This window comes from Amia ocellicauda, chromosome 13 (genome assembly GCF_036373705.1).
Source record: "Amia ocellicauda isolate fAmiCal2 chromosome 13, fAmiCal2.hap1, whole genome shotgun sequence".
Taxonomy (NCBI): Eukaryota; Metazoa; Chordata; class Actinopteri; order Amiiformes; family Amiidae; genus Amia; species Amia ocellicauda.
Window position 1 is genome coordinate 23,173,206 of NC_089862.1, and position 26,173 is coordinate 23,199,378.

At 37.6% G+C, this 26,173-nt stretch overlaps 1 protein-coding gene across 2 annotated transcripts in view; it reads left to right on the plus strand.

Annotated features, from left to right (window-relative positions):
* The window catches only part of maea (macrophage erythroblast attacher, E3 ubiquitin ligase), a 35,213-nt gene extending 11,877 nt beyond the window's left edge, over positions 1-23,336 (plus strand). Inside the window, exons 3-9 of one of the 2 annotated variants that reach the window (XM_066720205.1) lie at positions 4,465-4,668; positions 15,468-15,590; positions 17,360-17,448; positions 19,515-19,623; positions 21,508-21,641; positions 21,850-22,045; positions 22,521-23,336. In XM_066720205.1, the coding sequence (XP_066576302.1) occupies positions 4,465-4,668; positions 15,468-15,590; positions 17,360-17,448; positions 19,515-19,623; positions 21,508-21,641; positions 21,850-22,045; positions 22,521-22,616 (951 nt within the window). In that variant the 3' untranslated portion in view covers positions 22,617-23,336. The remainder of the gene's footprint in view (positions 1-4,464; positions 4,669-15,467; positions 15,591-17,359; positions 17,449-19,514; positions 19,624-21,507; positions 21,642-21,849; positions 22,046-22,520) is intronic. The other variant, XM_066720206.1, reaches the window with a different exon arrangement.
* The last annotated feature ends 2,837 nt before the right edge of the window (positions 23,337-26,173 follow it).

Below are 26,173 nucleotides of genomic sequence, written 5' to 3' on the forward strand. Positions count from 1 at the left end.
TGGAACTATTTTCTCTCTATTTAGTTTTAAGACACATCACATTACCTCACTTTCTAGTGCAAAAATAACTCTGGGGCTCTAGACCCAGTCTAGTGATAACAACCCGATCTTCAAAACTGCAGTGTTAAAAAATAATAATAATGCAGTTGCATTTTTTTCATTTTTGGTTATCCTATCATTAATCATTAACGTACAAGGAGTTTGAATATGTATTGAAGTGCAGTAGCAGCAGTTATTTCCTTTTTTTGTCAGAACCAGCTCTTGAAACAAAAAAAATACAATATTGGTATTTTCCTGAGAATTAGTTTCATTTTTAGTCACTTCTTATAATGCTTTGGATAATTTCAGCAAGTGTTAATAGCCTCCAAGAGGATAAATGACCCTTCAGAACACGTTTTTGGAAAAACACTCCAAGTATTATGTTCCATCATTGAGGGATCCTGACAAGCAAGCAAAGGTAAATCATTATATTTTGATAGGTTTATACAAACCCTTTAAACAGGAGAAGAAAGCCCCTTGTGCCCAGTTTGGCCAGGGTGGGTTTGCCATACGATCCAGTGCTGTCAGTATTGCTTGTGTAAGAGGTGCATTGGTGTAGATGCCCTGCAGCAGCATATCACCAGCTGAGCTACACTTGAGTAAAGGATGTTCAGAAGGGCTGGAAACGATGACGGTACACATAATATGCCCCCTTTCTATCTTAATACCTTTAAAAACCTGCTCCAAACAAATAACATGCAGGCCTTTGTGTGACATGTTACTCATGATCAAGGAGAGACAAAGGTCAAAACCCCTTCCCTGTAGGAAGCCCAAGGGGCTTTTCCAGTGCACGGCTTTAGCTGACATGTAGGTCTTGCAATACAAGGAATGAGAACGAGGATTGAGAGTGGATTTAAAATAAATAAATCATTCCAATGTAACTTCCACATTCCTGCCCTTAAACTAGGGATAGTGAAATGCCAGCCATTTCAGTCCATTGAATGCAGGTATTTGGTACAGCCAGCCCAGTAATTAAATTATTGAATCATTTGCCAATTCATTGAATAATCTGCAAGATCGCTGTGCCAAAAACTTTCATTGGAATTAATTGGAGGGGCAGGAGTATATGACTATGCCTATGACTTTAAACCCATTACATTTTTTTTTTGGATCCGTTCAAGAGAACAAATTAAAAACCAACAGGAAAATCAGCATCTGGGAGATTGGGGTTGGACAGGCTAAAATAAATGGTGATACAATACAAGGTAATCGTTTGTTGAGAATATTTTGCTGTTAAATGCCAAAAAAAAAAAACCTGCAGATTAAATCTGATTCTTCCATTCTCAATTTGTATATCAATGCTTTTGATCGCAAACATTTACACAGAGGTACTAAATGATGGCCAGAATACATAGTCATGATGATGTATGTAGTAGTCCTGAGGTTTCTTTATGAAATAAATGTTTTCTATGCCTGTGGAAGAGAATATGATCAGACCTTCTGAATGTAAAAATAAATTGTACGTATTTGTTTTCCTTTCAGGAGCTGTTTACTGTCCTGCTGGGGACTGTCTGGTGCTTTAAATCATGTTGTCTCTTTAAAACTATGCTTCACCAAAGAAAGATTTGAATTAAGTTGACTCAAATTCACTAGCTTTTTTATTATTTTAATATGACTTAAACATACTCCCTCTTTCATGTGCACCTCTGTGATATCTACTTTTGAAGCATAAGTAGAAACTGGGAATTAAAATGGAATATAGCTATATGTTGCCATTTTTCTAAAGTATAACTCAGCCGAGAGTCAATATTAACCTGATAAGGCAGCTCCTTTGTATGATTAGTAGTTCACTTTATGCATTTCATTTAGCATTGGATATCATAGTTTATTTAATAAAATTAGTTTAGATACCATCCCAATTGAGAGAGTCTCTTTAATACTTAAAAATAAAAATCATGTGGAATGGAAAAGCATATGCAAATAGAGCCATATACAATTGCTTTGTTTTTGGCAACCAATCCATTTGATAAAGTACCTTTTATATTGCAAAGTCATTTCCTGCACTTTTTCACTTGAAGAAGCAAAATTAAATCAACAGCAGAAATTCTGGGCTGAGCACAGAATAGACTTGGTGCAAGGGGAAAACTATTCAGTTATCTACTTCTTTTTGTGCATTGCAGTGACTGACATACTCTGTCAGCTTAGTACCAATATATTTACTACACACAAACTAATATTTATTTTGTAACCAATTAGATTAGTTCCATGGTTTATCTATTTAATTTTGTTAAATATGAAAGTGCAGCCTTTCTGGGAACATTTAGCTTCCGATAAGACTTCTCAAGGTTTGCTGACATGAAAAGGCAATCTGTTGTTTACCTAGAAGCAGAAATAATGTTGCAGTTTAATGGTTGGGGATCTTTATTCTCAATGATGGACTTCCCAGCTTTTAGGACTAATGGTCTATCCTCCTTCAGTTTCTTGCATTCAAAATGTAGAAGTCTTTTGTTAGCTATATTTACTATTATATGATTAAGCATGTTCTAAAGGAAAACAAAGTAACACGAATATAGAATATTGGAAGATGTGCAACAAGTAAAAACTGAAATATGAATTCTAGAAGAATTGGATTAGACATGATCTGTTCCAATTTTAAATTGTTACCTTGCCTTTTAAATCTTAAAAGCTATCTATACAACAGTAAGGCAATATTTTTTCTGCATCCTTATTTTGATGAAAAATATGTAGATGTGGCATAAACAAGTGCTGCTGCCTCCTGAGGCTTACTCTTGTGCCTGAACAAAGTCTCCTTGCTTCATATTTATAACAAAAAAAAAAAAGGAATCAGAAAGACCCCTTTGGAATCTAATAACTGTTCTGTATATCTTTACAGGCTAATTGATGCCTTAACCCCAACTTTTGAGGAGAACATAATTAATCCAACTTCGGCTGAGGAGCGGTGCAATGTGGTGTAAATGCTGATGCGATGTAGCTCTTCATGTCTGCAAGCTTAACCTGAGCACGCAGTACTGGGCAGTGCATTGCTTTTAATTAATTCCCAGTTTAGCCAGCTGAGTCTGCTGGGGGGCCTCGGGATGTGCCAGGTCTTTGCAGCTGCAGAGCAACGAAATTATTCAGAAATCCCTCAACGCTCCCCTAATGTTGATCTGTCTGCAATCTAACCTTAATATATTCACTCAAACGGCAAAACGGACTTTCCCTTCCTTAGGTGGAAAGTCCTCCGATCTCGATTCAGATATCTCCTGATCATGAGTATGTTAATGAGAGCAAATCTAATGCAGTTTAAGACTAAACCTTTTGGAGAGAAAAAAAAATCCTCCTTTTTTGTTCTTGTTTTGTTGTTTATCTTCAAGCCCTCCTGCATCATTCAGGAATAATGATTGCTTTGTTTCCGTGCGCTCATTCACAGAAAGCAGAGAATAATGTGCAGCCCTCCAGGAGTACTTGATGTAAATTGTTTTCAGAATAACAGGCTGCTACTGAGGACAAATTGAAAGGAAAGATCTAAAATTCTGAATAGGCTAGAGTTCTATTTTTGGCCGAGCACAGAGTAGCCTTTTGTAATGGCTGCTTTTGCTTTTTGTCATCACACACAAGAATGCTGTATTTTTGTAGATGTGTACCCTGCTTTTTCATATCAACCACCTGAACCTCTGTTTCAATAGACTATGTGAAGGACCGTTGTCAGTCAATTGAAATACTTGCCTATTTACCCATGCAAATTATTTTGTTGTCACCTTTGGGCTTGTTTCTCTTCTGGCTCTACCATTTCTGATTAATCTGAGCTGAACTGTTCAGTATGTATCGTTGTTTATGCCGCTAGGAGAGTGAAACATTCAGTGTGGCTTTTAAACAGTTAACTGTTCTTCTGCCTGGGCCCATGGAAACCGTGAATGCGTTGCTGGTGGGGCCACAAATTTGTTACAATACACACCATTCAACTGATGTGGACATGCTTATCAGCAGACCAGAGAAGCTTTGTTCTACTGTTGGAAGTAGTTTATGAAAGCAGGAACACTACTAAATGTATGCAATCATGTGAAGCTAAGAATTTCGGGTTTTAGTGTTTAGTGTTTGAGTTTACTGATACGATCTGTACCACCATGCATGATTCTGTGACCTCTATAAAATTAAGTCTCTTTTTTTTTTTTTTTAATCCTTCACTACAGTTTGTTTTTGTATCTATCCCCAAAGCAATATAATGTCTATGCAATATGATCTTTCTACCTACTCCATCTTGAAGACAGGTGGCCCGATATAAGAAAACTAAAATAATCTATAATGACCAGAAAGTATTAAGAAACCAAAGATGAAATGGACTTGTTCAAAGTACTGAATTCTGTTCCATGTTTTATTTTTTTTATATTAATGAATGATGTATTTATTCCCTGAACAAATGAGACGCATGTCGCACCATCTGCTTGGTGTTTGTCACAGTTGTCATCGTTGTTGTTGTTGTACCAGGCGGCGGAGTCTATCCAGGCTGAAGATGAGAGTGCTAAGCTATGTAAGCGCAGGATTGAGCACTTGAAGGAGCACAGCAGCGACCAGCCAGCTGCAGTCAACATCTGGAAGAAGAAGCGTATGGACCGGATGATGGTGGAGCACCTTCTGCGCTGTGGCTACTACAACACTGCTGTCAAGCTGGCCAGGCAGAGCGGAATTGAGGTGGGTGTCTGGGGCATTCCTGCGAGCAATTACTCCTCACATTTATTTCACCTCAGGAGGTCACTTCAGAATAAAACATCTTTGTGGTACTTTACAAAGCATCTCCACCAAAACAAATTCAGGGAGTCCTATCTGCTAGCAAGGGTATTATACACTGCCATCTTATATATATTATCAACAGGAGCATTGTTTGACATGGGATGGAAACTTTTTTTCTCCACAAATCTAAATCGTGGTTTATACCTTCATCCCATTATATGCTCATCATCCCAGGGACATGCTAGGGGATGCAAAACCATTATAAGTTTCCAACATATAGTTATCATTATTTTTTGGTTTCTTAATTATACTTTTTACTTTGCATACATCTTGCCTGACTAACTCTAGTATCAGTTTAATCATTGGGAATCTGATTCTCGTGTTTTTTCTTGCTGGATGTACATGATGTTAGAAGAGTGACTTTTGGGGTGATAAATGGTGTTATTAAAGGAGGACGTTCTTTTCTGAATTGTTGTGCAAACAGTTTCATTAGATATTTCTAGTTGGCTCACTGGGAGAACTTTGCTTTGTGAAATCAAGGCTGAAAACACAGTGGCCTTTAAACCGTAAAGATGGTGTGCACCCTAAATCACAAATGTTTTTGCACAGAGAAGTGGGTTTTACAGTCAGCCATTATATTCGTTGACTGATTATTCTACATTGGGTGCAGTGGTCCTTTCTTTGGGCTAGACAGAATTGTTTACTTTGAGTTCATGTTTTCATGCTTTTATAATTTGATATTTTACGAATTATTTATTCAAAACTTAAGATGAGTGAATATGTGAATAAGCAGCCAGAGAGCTACAGGAATTGTGTGGAAAACCAATAGGCTGAGTAGTGTGTTCAATTATTTGCTACGGTATTGGGCAATTTTGGTAATGCTCTGCCCTTCACTGTTAGGAATAGTCTACTGAAGGTGAAGGGGACTGACAATTGATTTAATTGTGAACAAGTATAAGTTTGCCTATTGGCAACTTAGCCAGTTCTGCATGACGCTTACATTTCATCACCTTTTGAAAGTACTAGTTTGTGAAAAAAGGTACAAGGAATTATTCCCATTCCTTGTCTCTCTTAGCCCAGGCAAGAAAGGAACCAGTCATGTTTTTAAACATAAAAGCAAAAAGTGCAAAGTGTTTCCTTTTAAACTTCTCGGTTTTGTGGTTCCCTTCTCCATCCACTTTGTGATCATATATTCTAACCTGCGAGAACAGATTTGGAAGTGAAGTTGCCTTTGCTACATGGTTGGTTCGTTAGGACATTCAATTAACTTGGCTGTCTTCTGTCAAGAGAGAAAGTAAGTTCAGCTGGAGTACAGTGCCTCTGTCAAATTGAGGCCAAGTGAGAAAAGGGCTATACTGTACTTATCTCCTTCAAGTGAGCAGTCAAAGCTTTTTATCAAGTCAAGAAAGATCCAGGCAGTATTTTACTACTGGATTAGTTTAATACACTAGAATAGATATCTTGAATTTCTCTCTTGTGGCCTGAAAAATGTGTATAAATTCTCTAATATGTTACAATTAAATGGTCAAATATTGTAGCTTAATGTGAAATCTTCCTAATTTAAAAAATTGAGGTGTCTGTTGGTAATGAAGAGAGCTAAAGAGCCACTTTCAAATTACTGAAAAATGAGCAAATGGCAAAGGTAATAAAATGCATTAAAAAGGCAATTATTTCTTTTTCAGTGTGCTGAACGCTGTTGGAAAAGTGCCCCAAGTCCACAACTGATCATCAGTACATGAAAAATTACATTAATGTTGCATTTTTAATATAGAATTTGCTTCTAAACATGTTTTACTATGTCACTGATTCAGATAACCCGACATTAATATGAAAAATTGCTCTAATTTGGGAGAAGAATATTTTCACTGTAATATTTGTTGAAAGATTTTATCTGCAGCTACCAACTTGCAGCAATTGCATTACAGCCATCTTCTCAGCCAATTACAGCTAAATGTCTTGCAGAAAAAAGGGTAAAACTCTAAAGGTCAGATTGCTATTCAGTAAAGTAAAATGAGTGCTCAAAATTTAATGAATGTGAAATTTGCAGACGCAAGCATTGCAATCTAACATGAGCATAATTAAGTTGTGCTGTATTCACAGCATAAGGTTTTATGTGATATAGCATCTGCTTGTGGAAGTTAGACAACTGGATAGCAATTCTATTTAAAAAGGAGTATGGAAGGCTATTATTTATTTAATAAAATTTACAATCATAAGGAATTGTTTTAAGCAGTATTCAAAGGATCCCTAATGCAGTGTTTACATGTTTAAGCACTGCCAGCCAGCTCTGTGCTATCTGAAAACGACTAACATCAGGGTGGTCCTGGGCTGGCTTAAATTTGTCCTAAAGGCATTGTAAATGTGGCAAACCTAGCATGACTCACACTTAAAAGATTTATGCTGCTTTTTATGTTTTGGAACTCTTATGAACACTTTTAATTGGTGTACTTATCAGTGGTATTACTAAACTACTGTTATTATGAAGCATGAGGAAAGATCTAAAAACAGACAACACCATAAAGACTCTGGTCTTCACTTATATGAAGGATGCAATAGGATAATATACTTTAGTGTACTTGCTCAACTTCTAAAAGTAGCAAATGGTCAGTGATAGTTGAGAGAAACTTAATCTGAGCATCCACTAATGTAGCATGACGTTTCAGATTTGTGTTTATTTACGTATTCAGGGTAGGTATGTCACCCAGCACATATTGTAATTTTGAGGCTGTGCACATGTCAGACTGGATTTCTTGTCAGTTGAAATAATTTAGTGTTTATTCAAGTTTGTAGTGTAAAACAAGGTAGAAGTTTTTGAAAAATCTTTTTTGCAACATTATTTTTATGATAATTTATCTGCATCACACGGAATAATGAAAGCAGAATATAGCTTCTTGTGAACTGATTGGGAAGTGCGTGTGTTTCCCATGGTTCAGTGGACCACAGAGATTGGCTGGGTGTCAGAGCATTGTGGGTGGCCAATTTTGCCTCACCAGTGCACTTTCGCACTGTCAGTTGCATGTTAAGCTTTTTCACGTTGTATTTTGTGGAAGTCAGTTTGTCCATGTGACAAATAACAATCTCAGCAGAATCATTCAAAAGTCAGTCCAGAAATGGCAGGAAATGACTGATGATATAACCCACTTCTTAAAGGCTTGAATTACATATGGGCCTTCAGAGAGTGACCTTTCTAATTGTGTAACATCAGCTAGACCCTTTTACTAGTAAATCCTGTGAAATTAAGAAGCTATGACTGATGTTAAATGTGGAACATCTATATTTGGTGTGTGGGGGGTGTTGTTTTCCTAAGATTTAAGGAACTGATATACAATGGAGAATTGAGACAGACACCTTTCTAGGAATTTGCCCCTCTGTATTTTTGTAATCATTCAAAATCAAATGTAGGCCAATTTTCATTTTAGCAAATGCTTGTTAAACTGGTCTTTTGCGATTAGAAAATCAGACAATTAAACTATACCTCGAGTCAACCTGAGTAATGATGATGTCTTAATTATCTCAGGAAACCTGACTTGGTGGTGATGAGTCAAAGAATGTGTAGGACGCAAGGTGATCGGATCTTATAAATTGTTTACACTGTCAGACTGCTTTTCAGTGAACAATGTTGATGCGTTCTCAGAGCCACCTTTTGTTTTTGTGCTGTTGTCTAATAATGGTATCGAGAGGTGCATTCATGTGAAAAATTCTAAAAGTACATATTATAAAGAGAAAAGGCATAACCTATAAATAAGAGGTATGAAATGAAAAACTGATTGAGCAGCATGAAAGGCTAGTGCAGAGTGATTCAGACAATTTAAAAGCTACATATTTTGCTTTAGCATCTAACAACCATCTGACAACGGCATACATCATCATACATTTTCTCGATCTACAAATGCATTTTCCTCCTTATGCTTGAGGAAATAAACAAGGGTTTTCCTCCAGAAAAAATGTAATTAACAACCACCGAAAAGGAAATCTTTTCAACCTTTGAACTCAAACTTTGGTTTACTTCCTTTGCCCTCAGACCTTCTACTTTTTATAGTGTGTGCATAAAAAACATGTATTACTATCCTAAACCTTTTTATTGCCATAGTGTTAGGATTTGCTGAAGTCTGAAATGAGTATGCATCTGTTGAACAATTTAGAAAGACTGGTTAAAAAAACACCATATTTATTCTGCAAAATAGCAGAATTTATAAGCGAGGTCAGAACCGAATAAAAATGGCATCTTCTCCATATTCCGATAAGGCACAAATGTCAAGATTAATTTGGAGGTTATCATCTTAAACTTCTTTTGTAAGTCTATCGCATCACAAAACTGTTTTCAATGCACAATTAGCAACCAAACCATGATTAAAAACAAATCTAAACACACAAGTATTACATCTTCCAGGACTTGTCTCCTGACATTTGGTCACACAATAATGAATTCTGCTCGTCTAGTCTGTGCCTTGTTGCCAGAGACCTGTTTTGAATGAATATATTACTCTTTTTCATTCATTCAAACACTGTTTATTCAGCAGGACTTTCAGATTTGTGACTTTGAAATGTTTTTTTTCCCCTCTAACATCTGTGAAGGGCTCTAATAAAATGTTTCTGATCGCTCTTTGGAATCTGTAATTTACATGTGTGCCACAATTTTCCAGTTCACACTTTAGAAATGGGCAGATCAACACTGTTCCTTGGAAATGGTTACCAAGCTGTGAAAATCTTAATAAATCTGTAAATGATATAGAATCTTCAATACTTCAGAGCAGCAGATGTGAGCAAACAGTGTATTGGATGTATCCTGTATTGAGCAACAGTGTAGATTCTTACATTATTGTATACATTAGGATAACATAAGGTCATCTTTATAATAACTTGAGCTGTGGGTTCTCCCGAGTTCCCAAAACATGAATGATTATGCTCTTTTTCAGTCTGAGCCCTGCAAAACTTCTGGGCAAGCTTCCCAGTGCTTTTTTCTAGCCTGCTTATTAAGTGGGTAGTAGGTAGCAGTTCATCTGGCATAATCTCTGCCAAGGTGGTCACCTCTGCAGAACCAGACCTGAAAACCTCCTGCTAGTCGTCCAATATCTCTGCTAAGATCTGCTCCAGTCTACTTACTCTACAGTCCTCAGTTCTATATTAACAGTGCTAAAGAATGTCTACATTACTCTTTTTAGACCGTGGTTACTTACAGAGGTGTTAAGAGGCATCAGAAAGCTGTCATCAGCAGTGCCTGGTGGTCCGTTTTTGTTATTTTTTCTGTTATCTTCTGAATTTTTTTGTAAGGCCTATTATCCTACATTATAGTCCATTGGAGACTAATGTTCTTATAATTCACCACACTTGGTAAAGGAACTGGCTGTTAGTAATTAAGAATAAGAAACTCCAGAGGAGAAGATTAGCCACAGTTGAAACATACATTAGTAGGGCCCTCAAGCTACTTTTCACCTCCGTCCCTATTCTGAAAACTCTTTAACTTGATGACCAATGACACAAAATGTTAGAGGACACCGCCGAAGCTTATTAATTATCTCCACAATGTTTTCAGACTGCTGCATGGTAGATTATTTTTAAAAAACCTTATCAGTTACACTTGTTAGTGAGTGCTGCATAAGCAAAACAGCCTTAATGGTGTCTAAATCCCAAGGGGTTTTTGTTTTCCTCTAAAATGAATACAGATAACCTTCAAGCAAGAGCTGCTCTTTTAAAATCCTTGCCAGCCCTTTGGAAATTTGCTAAGCTTGACTGCTCTTTACAGGAGCTGCTCTTGCTCTATTGATGACATAATTGCAATTTGACTGAAGTTCGCATAAAAATGTTTTCCTTCAGTGTGTTTGATGCAGTTTATGCACATTGAATTCTTCTTGGACATGCCCATGGATAGGTTTCCCTCTATAATGTGATTATAAGGTTGGAATATGAACGCTGAACAATTACCATTAACACTGAAGATTGTCCTTCTGCATGTGCAACATTTTTCCTATCACTGCTCCTTCTTGGTACCTGTAATTCAGAAAGAGCAGTGATAGGAAAAATGTTGCACATGCAGAAGGACAATCTTCAGTGTTAATGGTAATTGTTCAGCGTTCATATTCCAACCTTATAATCACATTATAGAGGGAAACCTATCCATGGGCATGTCCAAGAAGAATTCAATGTGCATAAACTGCATCAAACACACTGAAGGAAAACATTTTTATGCGAACTTCAGTCAAATTGCAATGTGGCAGAGTAGACTCACCACAGCACATCAGCTGTTATCTGTCCCCAGTCTTTACTCTGTCATTGAGCGGACGGTACCAGCAGGACACAATTAGAAAGTCAGGAAGATTATGAAGGAGGCCAAATCAAAGTCTCCTTCAGTGTTTTCTATATTGCATGGTAATTATGGAGTCTGTTGGGGGCAGGAGGAGAATAACAATCCTTTCTGATTATGCTTGTATTTTTTTTGGGAAGGTGACATTTTCAAATGAGTAATTTCTCTGCCATATGTGAAAAGTGACTCCCTTTTATAGTGATGTGCACCAGCAGATCAACACCTACTATGTCATTTCCCACAATCCTCAGGACCAGATTCTGATATTAAATAATGATTTTAAATTAATGGTATGAATGTGCATTTTCTTTAAGTCCAGTCTCATTTCTGTTACATCATAGCTTCAGTGGTCTTGAATCATTAATGGGAGAAATCATATACACTTACTCCCATTAGGAAAGGAAGACTTTACATAAATCATTGGATTATGCAAATATTTGATATCTGCTTCAATTGTATATGTAATAGTGGATACCTTTAACGGACATTTTATCTCGGATGTATTATATCTGTCAAAAACAGCTATATGTATTTCTAGTTACACAATGATTAGATTTATTCATAGCCTCTAATTATTTTTAATCTAAATGTAAATCCACCCTGTTCTGGTAATCAGGGATGGCGTTTGGTATGAATGCATGGGGCACACAGTGTTCCAGTCAGTACCATTTATCCTTGTCAGCAGAGTTGGGGATCTGTCTGCAGATCTCTGCAAAGGTTATGGGTAGTATTACAATACAAAAATTAAATGAACATCCTTGTTTCAGTGTCCATCAGCTAGAACTTTAAAACTTGAGGCTACCCAGCAAGGAAGTGTTTGGTATTTGGTCCGATTAAACAAAAATTAGCTTTTTGGAAATGCACACTGGTGGTATGTTTTGCATAAGAAAAAAGGTTCAAACTTATGTCGAAGACCATGTCATTCCCTCAGTGAAGCATGAGTCTGTTTTGGTTAAGGGAGCATAAAATCTGTGTTTTACGTAGGCAGTTGCAATGTCCGGATCTCAGTCCAATAAATAAGGCATAAGGGTGTCTGTGAAGAAATGTATTACTTATTATTAATACTAGCTGGATGGCATAAAGAAAGGTAGAAAAGTCCGGAATCCCTCCACAGAGGAGGCTGAACTTTTAAAAGGCAACAGGAAACTCTTTCATAAGTCAAATAAGGATATGCATAATACTATGTCAGGGTGTAAATAAATGTAAATGTTTATGTAATCGTACTTGTAGTCATTCTTTACATTTTAGTTTATGCTAAAAAAGAAAAATGCTGATACTGAATTTGCAAAATCATTTTTTCGTTCCACTTCTTTAAACACGTGTGAATATTTGTGGAGACATTACATATATATATATATATTTTTTTTTATGCAAAATTGTTGATTAGACTTGCATTCCTTCTGAGCAGCCAGTATGTTCTTAATATACTGTTCTTGTTTTCAATTCATTATTTTAATGGTGACTTGCTGCTGCACATTTGAAAGCCTTCTGTTGTTGTAATTGTGTGGTACATTTTAGATTTATTTTCATAAAATGCCATTAGAATCGCATCCCCTCAAAAATAATTACCTTGTTTAGCAGGGGGTAAGTGTGGATAATAACTGCAAATAAACAATTAGAGCTCAATGGCTGGGACAAGGTGACACACAGCCTTTCAATTGAATAACTTTCTCCTTTTTACAATTAGTACACTTGATAACACTGTTATAACCTGGAACCCTGTCTCCTCTACAGCAGTTCTTTGGTTTATTACAGTACTTTGCTATGTTCTACTTCCTGCAGTTTACTTGTATGAATAGATTTATGAAAATCGGTAAGCTAGTGCTTTTTGTTTTTTTGGGGTTGTTTTCTACGCTGTTCTTTTTGGCGATTTGAGATTTCAGGGCTGTCGTGCCCAGGCATGTCTTTTTGTTAACAAAGTGGAAAGACTTTGTGATAACCAAATCAATTTAAAGTACATCTAGCAGATTAATGTGGAAGAAAGTAGGGTAAAACGTTTCCTCAGGGGTTGCAAAGAGTGGATAATGGGACAAGTCGTAAACTGAGAGTGACATGCCTTCAGGTGGTGGAATTTTAATATTTGCTTCAACACTTTTCCCCCCTCTGTGTATTTCTGTGAGTTTAAATATTTGCTCTTTTGGTTTCTGTACAAAAGAATTTCATCCCACTTCTTAATACACTAGTGTCAGCTTCCGAATATTCATGCCAGAGGCTGGGCATCCGCTTCTGTTTGAATTCTGGAGTTTAGGATTGTAGCTGCTGTTGGTCCCTTCAGATCTTCTGAATAAATGTGCTGTTGCTTCTTCATTGCATATAAATAGATGGAGATGAGGTCAAATTAGAATACTAAAATGCTGCTCTATATACAGCTCTGGAAAAAATTTAGACCACTGCAAAATGATCAGTTTCTCTGGTTTTACTATTTATAGGTATGTGTTTGTGTAAAATGAACATTTTTGTTTTATTCTATAAACTACTGACAAAATTTTTCCCAAATTCCAAATACAAATATTGTCATTTAGAGCATTTATTTGCAGAAAATGACAACTAGTCAAAATAACAAAAAAGATGCAGTGTTGTCAGACCTCGGATAATGCAAAGAAAATAAGTTCATATTCATTTTTAAACAGAAAAGTTCAGAAATCAATATTTTGTGGAATAACCCTGATTTTCAATCACAGCTTTCATGCGTCTTGGCATGCTCTCCACCAGTCTTTCACATGGATGTTGGGTGACTTTATGCCACTCCTGGCACAAAAATTCAAGCAGCTGGACTTTATTTGATGGCTTGTGACCATCCATCTTCCTCTTGATCACATTCCAGAGGTTTTCAGTGGGGTTCAGGTATGGAGATTGGGCTGGCCATGACAGGGTCTTGATCTGGTGGCCCTCCATCCACACCTTGATTGACCTGGCTGTGAGACATGGAGCATTGTCCTGCTGGAAAAACAAATCCTCAGAGTTGGGGAACATTGTCAGAGCAGAAGGAAGCAAGTTCTTCCAGGACAACCTTGTACATGGCTTGATTTGTGCATCCTTCAGCCCTGCCCCTAGGAGCCTGTTTCAAACCGTCCTCACCGTGCACTTCACCCCAGCTGCCGTTTGCCATTCTTTTTGTAGCTCACTTGATGTCATCCTACGGTTGTTGAGTGACATTCGAATTAGTTGGTGGTCATCCCGGTCAGTGGAGAGTTGTTTTCGCCCTCTGCCGGTCTGTAGCTTTGTTGTCCCCAATGTCTGCTGCTTGACCTTGTTCTAATAAACCGCCGATTTTTTAAGTTTTTTTATTCCAATTACTTTTGAGGTACTACTAGCACTGTTTTTGCCATCCAGCTGGTCCTATTGCAAGAGGACCTCTTTAAATAAGATTTAGTTCAGGTGATCACCTAATCAGTACCTCATTCAGTAGAATGGAATGGCTGCCATACATGTAGAGATGCTGATTTAAGAAACAATTGCAGTGGTCTCTTAATTTTCTTCCAGAGCTGTATATTGTGCTGTCCTTTCAGACTGACTGAGTGGGAATTAGTGGTAGAATGCAAATTTAATCGGCTATAATTTTGAGGAATCGTCTTATTACTAATTTATTTGGCTGCTGCCATGATGACTTGTAAGGGATAAATAAAGCAAAAGACAATGTGTATCATAGACGAGGGAAATGCATTTTTTAAATCCCAAAATGTATCCGTGTATGGTTGTTAATTAACACAGGCATTTACAGTACACTTTTAAATTAAAAATGACTGCATTGTGAGTTCAATAGATATGCAGGGACTTATCATAAAATGTTGCTTGAGTTTTTCCTTTTCAGCAGTAACATTTTTCTGGCACACTTAAATGGTAAGTCACAGAGCCTGGTGTTGAGGTCAGTCTGTACTGTTATGCATATTTATGTCAGCGATTTATCTATTCAGTTAGTATTAGTCTAGGTTTCAGCGTGCATTTCTCTTTCAAACACAATCAACACGTAACACTGAATCACCTGTCTAATTCTTCTTCGCTTGCTATTTAGGAAATGTCAAAGTGAACAGCAGGATGGGGTCCTCCTTGGCATCTCAAAAGTTATTAACCCTTTGGTTTCAATCAACTCTATTGTTCCATGAGGTTTGCTGAGGCCTTGATGAAACTGACAGAGAGGCCTTTTGTTAAAATGTATGCAGTTTGTCAGGGATTGTGTGGCGAGAGATAGTCACTAGGTTTCAGGTTTCATCTGTTTAATTTTTTTTCTCCCTCAACTTTTGCCCTGAATGGCAGCCTAGACGCCAAATGCATATGGAGTTTCTGCCTATGTGCAACACGTTAAAAGACATTTAAACATCTCCATAAAACTGGTTTTATATTTGCAATGCTATTGGTCATGCGTTATTGAAAAGAGCTACCGTTCTCCTTTTCCTGTGTAATGTAATGAAATATGGGCTTGTGAGCTGATGCACAATTCCCTTCCCTGTCTGTGTTTCAGGATCTAGTAAACATTGAGATGTTCCTCACTGCGAAGGAGGTGGAAGAGTCTCTGGAGAGACAAGAAACCGCCACCTGCTTGGCATGGTGCCACGACAATAAATCAAGACTCCGCAAAATGAAGGTAAATGGCCTCTGAGCAAAATAGATCTGTTCATAAGAAAGGAGGCTTGCTTTATAGTCTCTCATTTATACAAAGTAATGCTATTTAAAAGAAATAAGAAGTGATCCTGTAGACAACCTAACTGACAGCACCCAACATAAAACCTTTTGTCAAACACTTTATAAACCATCTCTCCCCCACTTCTCTATTCTCTTCATCAATCAGTTGTTTCAGATCCACGGGCCCATGTCATCTCCCTGGCTTTACTACAAAGCAGAGATGTAAACTTCTGTACTATGTAAATGCAAAAACTTCTAATCCAAATCAGTCACAAGAAGCGGGTGTAGTTAGGGGGGAGTATTTATTGTAAAGATTAAAAATTAGAATGAGTGACCAAGGATACCCAAACTCCATCAAGCTCTTAAAATCATGAATACACTGGTGATATGTGCATGATGCCTGACAGTGGCCCCCTTTTGGAAACGGATGATTTTTATTGTTTTCTTATTTAATCAGAAGACAACGTTTTTTTTGCTGTTAAACAGTTCTGAGTAATGATAAAAAGGGTTGTATAAGTGTAGCTTTATTACAGTTGGGGTGATGTACGTTAGGGTGGTTGAAAAAATAAAAAGTGTTGGTCCCATTTTCATTTTGATTTACTATGCAAATGGTATTACTCATTATTGAATAGTTAGAATTTAATTTGAAAATCAATAAATAGGGGCTGTGAAACTCGCACTCACTTTGCATCACTGATTTACTTTTATGTTTAAAAACATTATCTTGGGGGGGAAAGAAATGAAATTGACTTTCAAGCTGATTGAAAAAAGTCTTACTGTGTTTACAAATGTTTAGATGCATTTGTGTTGAAATTTGAATCTGCATGCATGCAAGAACAAGCCAAGCTTATGATCTATTCTACAGTTTCTGAGTTTAATTGAAAAATATATTACTGTTCCAACAGTGGCAGACTTAAGCTGTTTTTGAAAAAACCCTATTTGCTTTTAATACTCCGCCAAATGTGGGAAACCAGGATGTGTTGTGACATCACGCCTACTTCTAATACAGTAGTGAGCCATAAATAAAACCAACGGGTGTGCTTCTAAAGCTTTGCTCCTGCACAGTGAATTAATTGTTTTTTAATGTAATGATAGCTGCTTCTTCAGGAGGAAGTGTGCTCGTCTTGTGTAAGCTGAGCACACCCACATCCACCTTTGTTGGAAACCCTTTTGGATAATGGAATACCCCAGTTCTGTAGAGAAAAAAATAACGATAACAAATGTGCCACATTTGGAATGGTTTACATTCTTAAAAATTGCTGTACATCTTGTGGTTTTAGAAGTAGGTGCTGAAAGTATTTTGATGGAGAGTATGTCTTGTATGGGTATTAACCCCTTAGTAAGGTGTGGACTCTAAAGTAACATTAAGCTTGTAGAATTGCTTTTTTCGGGGTATTTGTTTCTTCTAAATGTAGGGGTTAAAAAAGGTCAGACCTGAGAACATTTTACATATACAATTTGTGTCCTACATCTTCAAGAAATGCACATCTTTGTTGTAATACATTTCCACTCAAGATCTATATACATATATGTAGAGACCTCTGTAGAAGATGTGCCCCATTCTTGGAACCACCAGAGTGGAAAATTGGACAGACTGCTCAGAAGAGCAAGATGTAGGTTCTTGATTTGATTCCACCCCTGAATGAGAAGGAGGTTCATAGCCTGTCAGTGCAGACAATACTCTCCCTCTCCATGTTCTTACTTTGCATATGTATATGGTTGCATATGTAGTTTTCCTTCCAGAGCTGTCTGGAGTTCAGCCTCCGAATTCAAGAGTTCATTGAGCTCATCCGGCAGAATAAAAGGATGGATGCAGTCAGGTATGGTGCATGATTTTTTTTATTATGACAACATAAACTCTGTTCTAAGTTTAAAAACAAACTAAGAAACCCAAATCCACATCTTTGTGGTAATTTGGCTTTTTTAGAGATTACATTTTTAGGAAATTATAACTTGCAACTCTCCTGTGAGAGAACTTCAATGTTCTGTTTGCAACTTTCTCTGTTATAATGTAGATTTGTCCCATTGCTTATTAAATGTTACTGTACATGTTTCATAACACAGCAGTTTGCAGATGGAAAGAAAGACCAAATCTTTTTATTTTTATTTTTGTGTGGTTTCATTTTTACTTTGTTTCTGGTGATTCCAAAGAATGCCTCATGTTGAAATGCAGTATTGGTCCAAATTCACAGCTTTCTGCTCAAGGGAGCGAAGTCACAATCTCACAGATATTCAAGATTTTGTTTCACTAGACAGTGTATTGGATTGAAGCAATAATTGCATTATAGTGGAGGAGTAACCCTGCACCGAGCATGTATTTTATGAAATATGAGGAATTGTAAACCTTTTCCTTAAATACTGTCCCAGTCCCTTGATACCTATTGAAGCTCCTGCATTGTTTTACACAAATGTCAAGTGACAGCCGTAAGGCTCTTGCAGTGCTGTGTGCAACCAAAAAAGAAAAGAGAAAATAGGTCAGACGTGCATTAGGAAGTTATTGCCACATAGTGAGTGGTTTTGTGAAGGTAGGAAACTGGGGGAGATGTGACATTTTGTTGAGCCACAGCTGGTGTTTAAAGAAGTTTTGAAAGCTTTCCTGGGTGCCTGCTGGGAAGCGCCAAGTCCTGGGCGTGTGCTGCTCGCATGGCAATAATGCTGCTTTGAAGAAGAAAAGCACTCTGAATAGAACCTGTGACAGTCATAGAGCAGCTATGCATGGAGGAAAATAGAGCACAAAAAACGTAGAGCACTTCAGGGATTAAAGTGCTCAAGTGTCAGTCAAGCACCAACTGCTGAATCTCACTGCTGATCACCACCTGGATGAAGAAAGCCATGTTTTTCATTCAATTTTCTCTTGACAAAAGAGGAAAGATTTCTTCTCCCATGTTTGTAATTAGGTTAAACCAGTTTGGGTTGGAACTACTTGAATTTGAGATGAGACAGGTTAAAACTGTTGTTGTTTGTTATTCTATCTGGTGTTATTCATGTACCATAGAAAACACTGTTAGAATTCACAAGGGGGTGGATTACCTTATTTTAGTAAGTCGTCTTTCTCAAAGATGTTGAGACGCGTCATTTGTTTATTTAAAGATGAATGATTATCAGAAAAAAAATTGAAGGTTAATTTTATTTATTGATTTTGGTTTAAATATCTCCATTCTGTCTCACCAACTCCACCTCTGAATAGTCTATGATTACTGATTGCTTAGAAGTTTTCAGCTGCTTCTAAATTCTAGAGAGGAAAAAAACAATTCTTAAAATTTGATTACTTAACTATCATATTAGGCTGTGGCTTTGTGAAGTGTTTCGAGATGGTAATCACCACAGAAAGTGCTCTGTGGAATAAAAATGGATTGATTTGATCCTAAGATGAATGGCTGTTTACAAGGTACAGGCTTGGGCTGTATCATTAGACTTTCTCTTGACAATTCTGAGGAAGCAATAAATAAATTACATTGCTGCACAGTTTGTTTCAGATCCCAGAGCGAAATGTTGAGCTAACATTTCAAAATGTATAAAAACGACTCAAGTTAGAAAATCCATTATTATTTTTTGCTTTATCTATATAGTTTGTGATCATAATTCCCTATTGTTTTAGCATCACAAACTTTTCCAACTTGTTTTCCATCAAACTCCCACTGTGGTGTTGATTTCACAGTCATAAAAGCCAAAATAACAAACAAGCTATGCCTTTATAAGGATCCAAACAACAGCAGTTTGTTGGTTAAGGTGTTATTCCTAATACATCTGCATATTTGCTTAAGCGGCCATCTTGTAGATATTATTGAGCTGTAATTCCCCTCAGTTCAAGTTGAGGAATCTGTGCAGGGACAGACCAATTTTTTTTTTTTTTCTTCTTGCATAAAGGAAGCTTTTGTTTTCCCAGGCATGCAAGGAAACACTTCAGCCAGGCAGAGGGGGGGCAGCTGGATGAGGTCCGACAGGTGATGGGAATGCTGGCATTTCCCTCGGACACGCACATCTCCCCTTACAAGGTAACACTGTGGATAGTGTCTGTGCCTCACCCCTGGCAGGGACTGAAATTATTTGAACAGGGCCAGTTGGGGGGGTGGGGGGGGGTCAGAAGTTTCTTTTTGTTGCTTTTGTGTCTACACTCTGCCTTAGTTACTGCTAAACCTGAGGTTAGATTAATTCATGACTTTTATGTAGTTCCTTTTAACACCGCTTTTGATTGCAAGGCTATTTATGTTATTGACAGCTCGCCAAATGTGAAATTGCAACCTCTGATATAGACTGCAATCAACCCTGATCTGTTGCCCTCCTGTAGGTCTAATGTATTGTAGCTCCTTCAATACCTCTTCCTGACTCGTGCCTTTCAGCCCAGGAATAAGGAAGATTTGTCTATGAAAATTATTAACTTTATCTGTATTCCATTGATGACATCGTGCCCGAATCTGAATGCACTGTTCACCATTTTGGTAAACGTTCAGATATTAACAGAGGTTATAACTGAGAGTGTAGACAATGTTTGTGCCAAATTTGAGTGACCTGTTTGGGCTTTGCTATGAAATGTCTGCTCTAAAGAATGTTAGTTGCACAACAGGCTTAATCACTTGCCATGTAGCGGTAAGCATTTGGCAAAATGATCCTGCCTATTGAATAAGATAACCGAACAGCTGTGTCTGCTGTTGGCTGCATCATCGGGAGTAAGAGCTACAGATAGTTGCTAGGTGCTGGGGTAACTTCGAAGAGACGGGTGTGGGGATTTGACAGTTAGAATAAGGTAATTCAGGAATTTACATGGATAAATTAAATCTTTGTGTACTTATTTTTGAAGTTGAATTAAGACTATAAATGGAGCCTTGTATGAAATCGCTTACATTTGACGTGGATCTGCCACCTGCTCTGCCACTGAATTAGGCACATTCCTAGGATTCATGAAGGGATCCATTTGAGATCCCAAGGTATTTGAAGAAGGTGCCAGCTAAATGAAAATGACACTATGTTGACAGATGTTGAAAAGAATCATAATAGATCATTTATCAAAGGAGGCGTACTGCTGTGCTTCAGGAGTGGGGGTGTTTCTGATGAAGCCACTAGCAGTTTATTTGCAGTTCCATCAATGATTTGGCACGTACACACTGGCGGGCCTGAGAGAGTTGCTGAAAATCACACTTTAATCCATAATTTATCTTTTTATATACATTTTATTTTCAAAGCATAAGCTGCATCTTTGTACCCATTCATTTCATAGTGTACTTTTCCGCATTCAAGGCTATATTGCAGTTGCTGACACTAAATTAATAGAGGTTTGTGTCATAACAGGGTGGACTTCACAAGACATGATCAGGCTTCTTTACTTTTGATTTGCTCCCACTGTGACTTGGCATTAAAGACAATCCAGGGTTTGGTACATTTTGTTTGGGTGAATGTTCTGTCTGTCAGGATTTTGCAGCGATCCCATGGAAACCAGCCTGATCTGGATAATCCATTCAATAGCTGCCAGTTGTAACTACAGCTAATGTTCTATATGAAACGCGAGAGACATGAGAAGAAAAACCTACGTTTACTTATTACAGATGGGGGGGAGATCAACAGTGTTTTTATCGATAATTAAAACTAAGTGAATGTTACGATGCAGTACTGCCTGGGGGCCAGTTAACACCGGACGTGTCAGTGGGGCAGTTCACATCAAAGGGTTACATAGAATGTAATACATTAAAATTAGTAATTAAAGCCAAAGATGTATGGTGAATTTTAATATTCTGCAAAATAAACCACTGGCAAATAGTCCTTAACTTGAGTGTTGGTGTGTTTTTGTTCTTGTTTATTAAATTTGAGTTTGCTATTTAACTCCATCTTCAGTCCTAACGTGGGGAATATGAACTTCAATCTGTGATGTTTTCCTGTTTTCAAAGGACCTGTTGGATCCTGCTCGCTGGAAGATGCTAATTCAACAATTTAGATATGATAATTACAGATTACATCAGCTTGGCAACAACTCGGTGTTCACTATCACTCTTCAGGCAGGGCTCTCTGCAATTAAAACGCCGTATCCTTTTCAATTTCCCATCTGAGAGATAGAAGCCATCTCTGTAATGAGTACTACCATTAAAGAAGTGTTGCTTTTAGCAAAACCCTATTAAATATGTTGACTACTTCTGTCAGGGACTTCAGTAATAAGTACAGTAGCTATAATATACCTTGGGCCCTTGAATCCTGTTCTTAACATTGTTCTTCCTTAGCATATCTGTTCACAGACAGTGCTATAAGGAAGATGGTACTTCAAAAAACCCAGACTGCCCAGTCTGCAGCAAGTCTCTGAACAAGTTAGCCCAGCCACTGCCTATGGCACACTGTGCCAACTCGCGGCTAGTGTGTAAAATCTCTGGGGAGGTGATGAATGAAAACAACCCCCCCATGATGCTTCCCAATGGCTATGTTTACGGATATAATGTAAGTGTGCATTAATTGTCATTATTCATTTCATTGTCAAGTTAGGATGCATTAATTTACTCTTGAATTTCCCCCCTTATATTTCTTTTGAAGTTGAAGGTCTTTAAAAAACAGAACAGGATTTGTTGAGATACACACACGTAATTTTCTCATTAGTATTAAGATTATCTATGATGCGTTTTGTTTGGAGTCCCAGAGCTCTGCTTTGTTTGATTGATAAGTAAAAAGATCAAATGTCCAACTGGAGAAGTTTCACAGAAGACATGCCTGTCTCACTGACTGAACTCGACTTGTCATGTCAAGCCACAGCATTTTAACCCCGTATCTCTGAAACAACTCTTTCTATCTTGAGATTCAAGTGGGGCTTGTAGTGACATAAGGCCATATACAACATATATACTATACACCACACAATTGTACTGAGCATCCAAACTGATCTGTAACTCTTGTTTTCTCCTTGTGTTGTATTCCTCAGTCTCTGCTCTCCATTCGTCAAGATGACAAAGTGATCTGCCCAAGAACCAAAGAGGTGTTCAGCTTCTCCCAGGCCGAGAAAGTGTACATCATGTAAAAATACAGGGAATCAGCGGGACGGGATGTGTGGGGTGTGGAGACGCGCCCAGCCTGGTCTAAGAGCATGATGGCAACAAGCTGCAGTCTGTCTGGAGTCTGAGCTGCACACAGATGCCATTGTTTCTTGTGACCAAAGAGCAAAATTGCATAATAACCCCCTGGAGTATCTGTGACAAGCAGAAACCTGAAACAATGAGATATGAACATAACATTCATGTTTTGATTGTGGGGATCTATACTATTAAAGGACTTTTTTTTTTTTTTTTTTTTTTTTTAAACCGTGACATTTAAGAAATTAGTTTCATTAGTGTTGTGCATAGGGCTCAGTATCATCTCTAAGTGCTTCTACCTTTTTCTATTCAAAGGGTACATCCATGAGCAGATGTTGGTGTTCTACAACAGCAGTTTTTTTTATAATTTATATATATATAATATATGTAAAATATAAGACTAAAACACCGTGACGTTTTACATTGCCTTTAAGGGTGTTACCTTGGCTGGGACTATTGTTTGGTATTCAGACCGCACATTCTTCAATACAGCACCCTTACTGATTTCAGAAGACCAGCTGCTTCTGGTCTGTTAAACCTGTTTAGTATTGGAATTGTAGAAGATTGTTTTAGAAACTACATATGCATGTTTATATTGGTAGACTATAGGAAAGATTGTTCATGTTAAATTGATGATAAAGGTTGTTTAATAAAAAAACAAAATGCTGTTTTCTTTTTTTCTTTCCTATTGACCCTTTTCAATTATCGTACAATTGTCAGATTCATTTGTGAAATGAGTAGATTGAGTGCTCGTTTCACTGTTCTTATGTTATTGATTCCTATGATACAGGACAAAATGCTTAGGATGAAATATTGGTAAAAGTAATTAGTAACAGCCTCTACTGTGCAAAAGGTACAGTGGAATATGGCAAAAGGAACCCAGCACTTTAAGTTGAGCTTTCTAGAGAGCTGTAAATTTAAAAAATATAGTTGGTATTACTGGTGTCAACAAGTAGAATACACATTTTAGATTTTAGATTTTGGCATGATTCCATTTTTTATAGTTTAATTATTCATAATTTAAATAACCATGTATTAATCAGATTGCAAAATTAGTAAAGTTAATATTACTACTACATTTGATACTAACTGGGGTTTCGTGATTCTTAAAAGAAATTAAAAACACCTTTTAAATTTAGACTTTTCAGCCCTTAAAGTGTTGATTCAGATTCCCATCTGATATTCTGGTCTCTGTGCAAATAGACATTGGAAGTAATATGATATTTAAAAATAACTTGCCTGTTTAATCAGAACAGCGTTCATTTAATGAAAGTGTAATTCCAAAATTAATGTAATTGGTATTTTTGCCAATTGAATGCATTGCCTTACTGCTTTATTTGCCTTTGCTAAATTATTAACACAGCCATAGGAATATTTGGTACTTAGTTAAAATTGAACATTGTCCATGGTTGGTTATTTATGTTTTCATTTATTTGACAAAATCAAATCAGGTGAGTTTTCACCAGCACAGCGTTGATAATGCACCCTATGGGGTCGGGGGCTAATAAGGACTGCAAAATACAGTGACCCATAGATAAAGCATTACATTATTGACTCCATATGGTCCATATGTGTTTCTAATCAATACATTAATTCACTTAATACACCGAAATAACCAAGGAACACTGCTTGACAGCCATGAGACGGAGAAGAATGCTCACAGACACTGGTTACATTCAGCTCGTTTAGAGATATTTCAAATGATCCCGACTCCGGCTGATTCAAAGCAAATCCTTGGACCAGACATTAAATTGTATGGCCTAGGTCAAAAGTGTGGAATCCTAGACAAGCTTATGAAATGCACCTAAAATAAGCAGAATCAGAGTTATCTATTATTATTATTATTATTATTACTCAATTTCTTAGCAGACACCCTTAGCCAAGGTGACTTACAATTGTTAAAATACACTCACCTAAAGGATTATTAGGAACACCTGTTCAATTTCTCATTAATGCAATTATCTAACCAACCAATCACATGGCAGTTGCTTCAATGCATTTAGGGGTGTGGTCCTGGTCAAGACAATCTCCTGAACTCCAAACTCAATGTCTGAATGGGAAAGAAAGGTGATTTTAGCAATTTTGAGCGTGGCATGGTTGTTGGTGCCAGACGGGCCGGTCTGAGTATTTCACAATCTGCTCAGTTACTGGGATTTTCACGCACAACCATTTCTAGGGTTTACAAAGAATGGTGTGAAAAGGGAAAAACATCCAGTATGCGGCAGTCCTGTGGGCGAAAATGCCTTGTTGATGCTAGAGGTCAGAGGAGAATGGGCCGACTGATTCAAGCTGATAGAAGAGCAACTTTGACTGAAATAACCACTCGTTACAACCGAGGTATGCAGCAAAGCATTTGTGAAGCCACAACACGTACAACCTTGAGGCGGATGGGCTACAACAGCAGAAGACCCCACCGGGTACCACTCATCTCCACTACAAATAGGAAAAAGAGGCTACGATTTGCACAAGCTCACCAAAATTGAACAGTTGAAGACTGGAAAAATGTTGCCTGGTCTGATGAGTCTCGATTTCTGTTGAGACATTCAGATGGTAGAGTCAGAATTTGGCGTAAACAGAATGAGAACATGGATCCATCATGCCTTGTTACCACTGTGCAGGCTGGTGGTGGTGGTGTAATGGTGTGGGGGATGTTTTCTTGGCACACTTTAGGCCCCTTAGTGCCAATTGGGCATCGTTTAAATGCCACGGCCTACCTGAGCATTGTTTCTGACCATGTCCATCCCTTTATGACCACCATGTACCCATCCTCTGATGGCTACTTCCAGCAGGATAATGCACCATGTCACAAAGGTCGAATCATTTCAAATTGGTTTCTTGAACATGACAATGAGTTCACTGTACTAAACTGGCCCCCACAGTCACCAGATCTCAACCCAATAGAGCATCTTTGGGATGTGGTGGAACGGGAGCTTCGTGCCCTGGATGTGCATCCCACAAATCTCCATCAACTGCAAGATGCTATCCTATCAATATGGGCCAACATTTCTAAAGAATGCTTTCAGCACCTTGTTGAATCAATGCCACGTAGAATTAAGGCAGTTCTGAAGGCGAAAGGGGGTCAAACACAGTATTAGTATGGTGTTCCTAATAATCCTTTAGGTGAGTGTATATCACATTTTTTTTTTTACATTTTACCCATTTATACAGATGGGCATTTACTGGAGCAATTTAGGTAAAGTACCTTGCTCATGGGTACAACAGCAGTGCCCACAACCACTACTCCACACTACTGCCACTACTGCTCACTAACAGGGATGTAAACAAATCTGTGCAGAAAATGATTTGCATAAATGTATTCACTTTCTAAAAGCAAATGTACCTGCTGTTCTATGCTGCTACAGACTTTTTATAATCTGATGCTATGGGCTGGTTTCACAGACCCAATCAGCACTAGTCATGGACTACCTTTTGTTATTTTACACTGAACAAATATATTTTTGTGTAATAGTTTCATGAACTGAAATGAAAAATACCAGAAATTAAC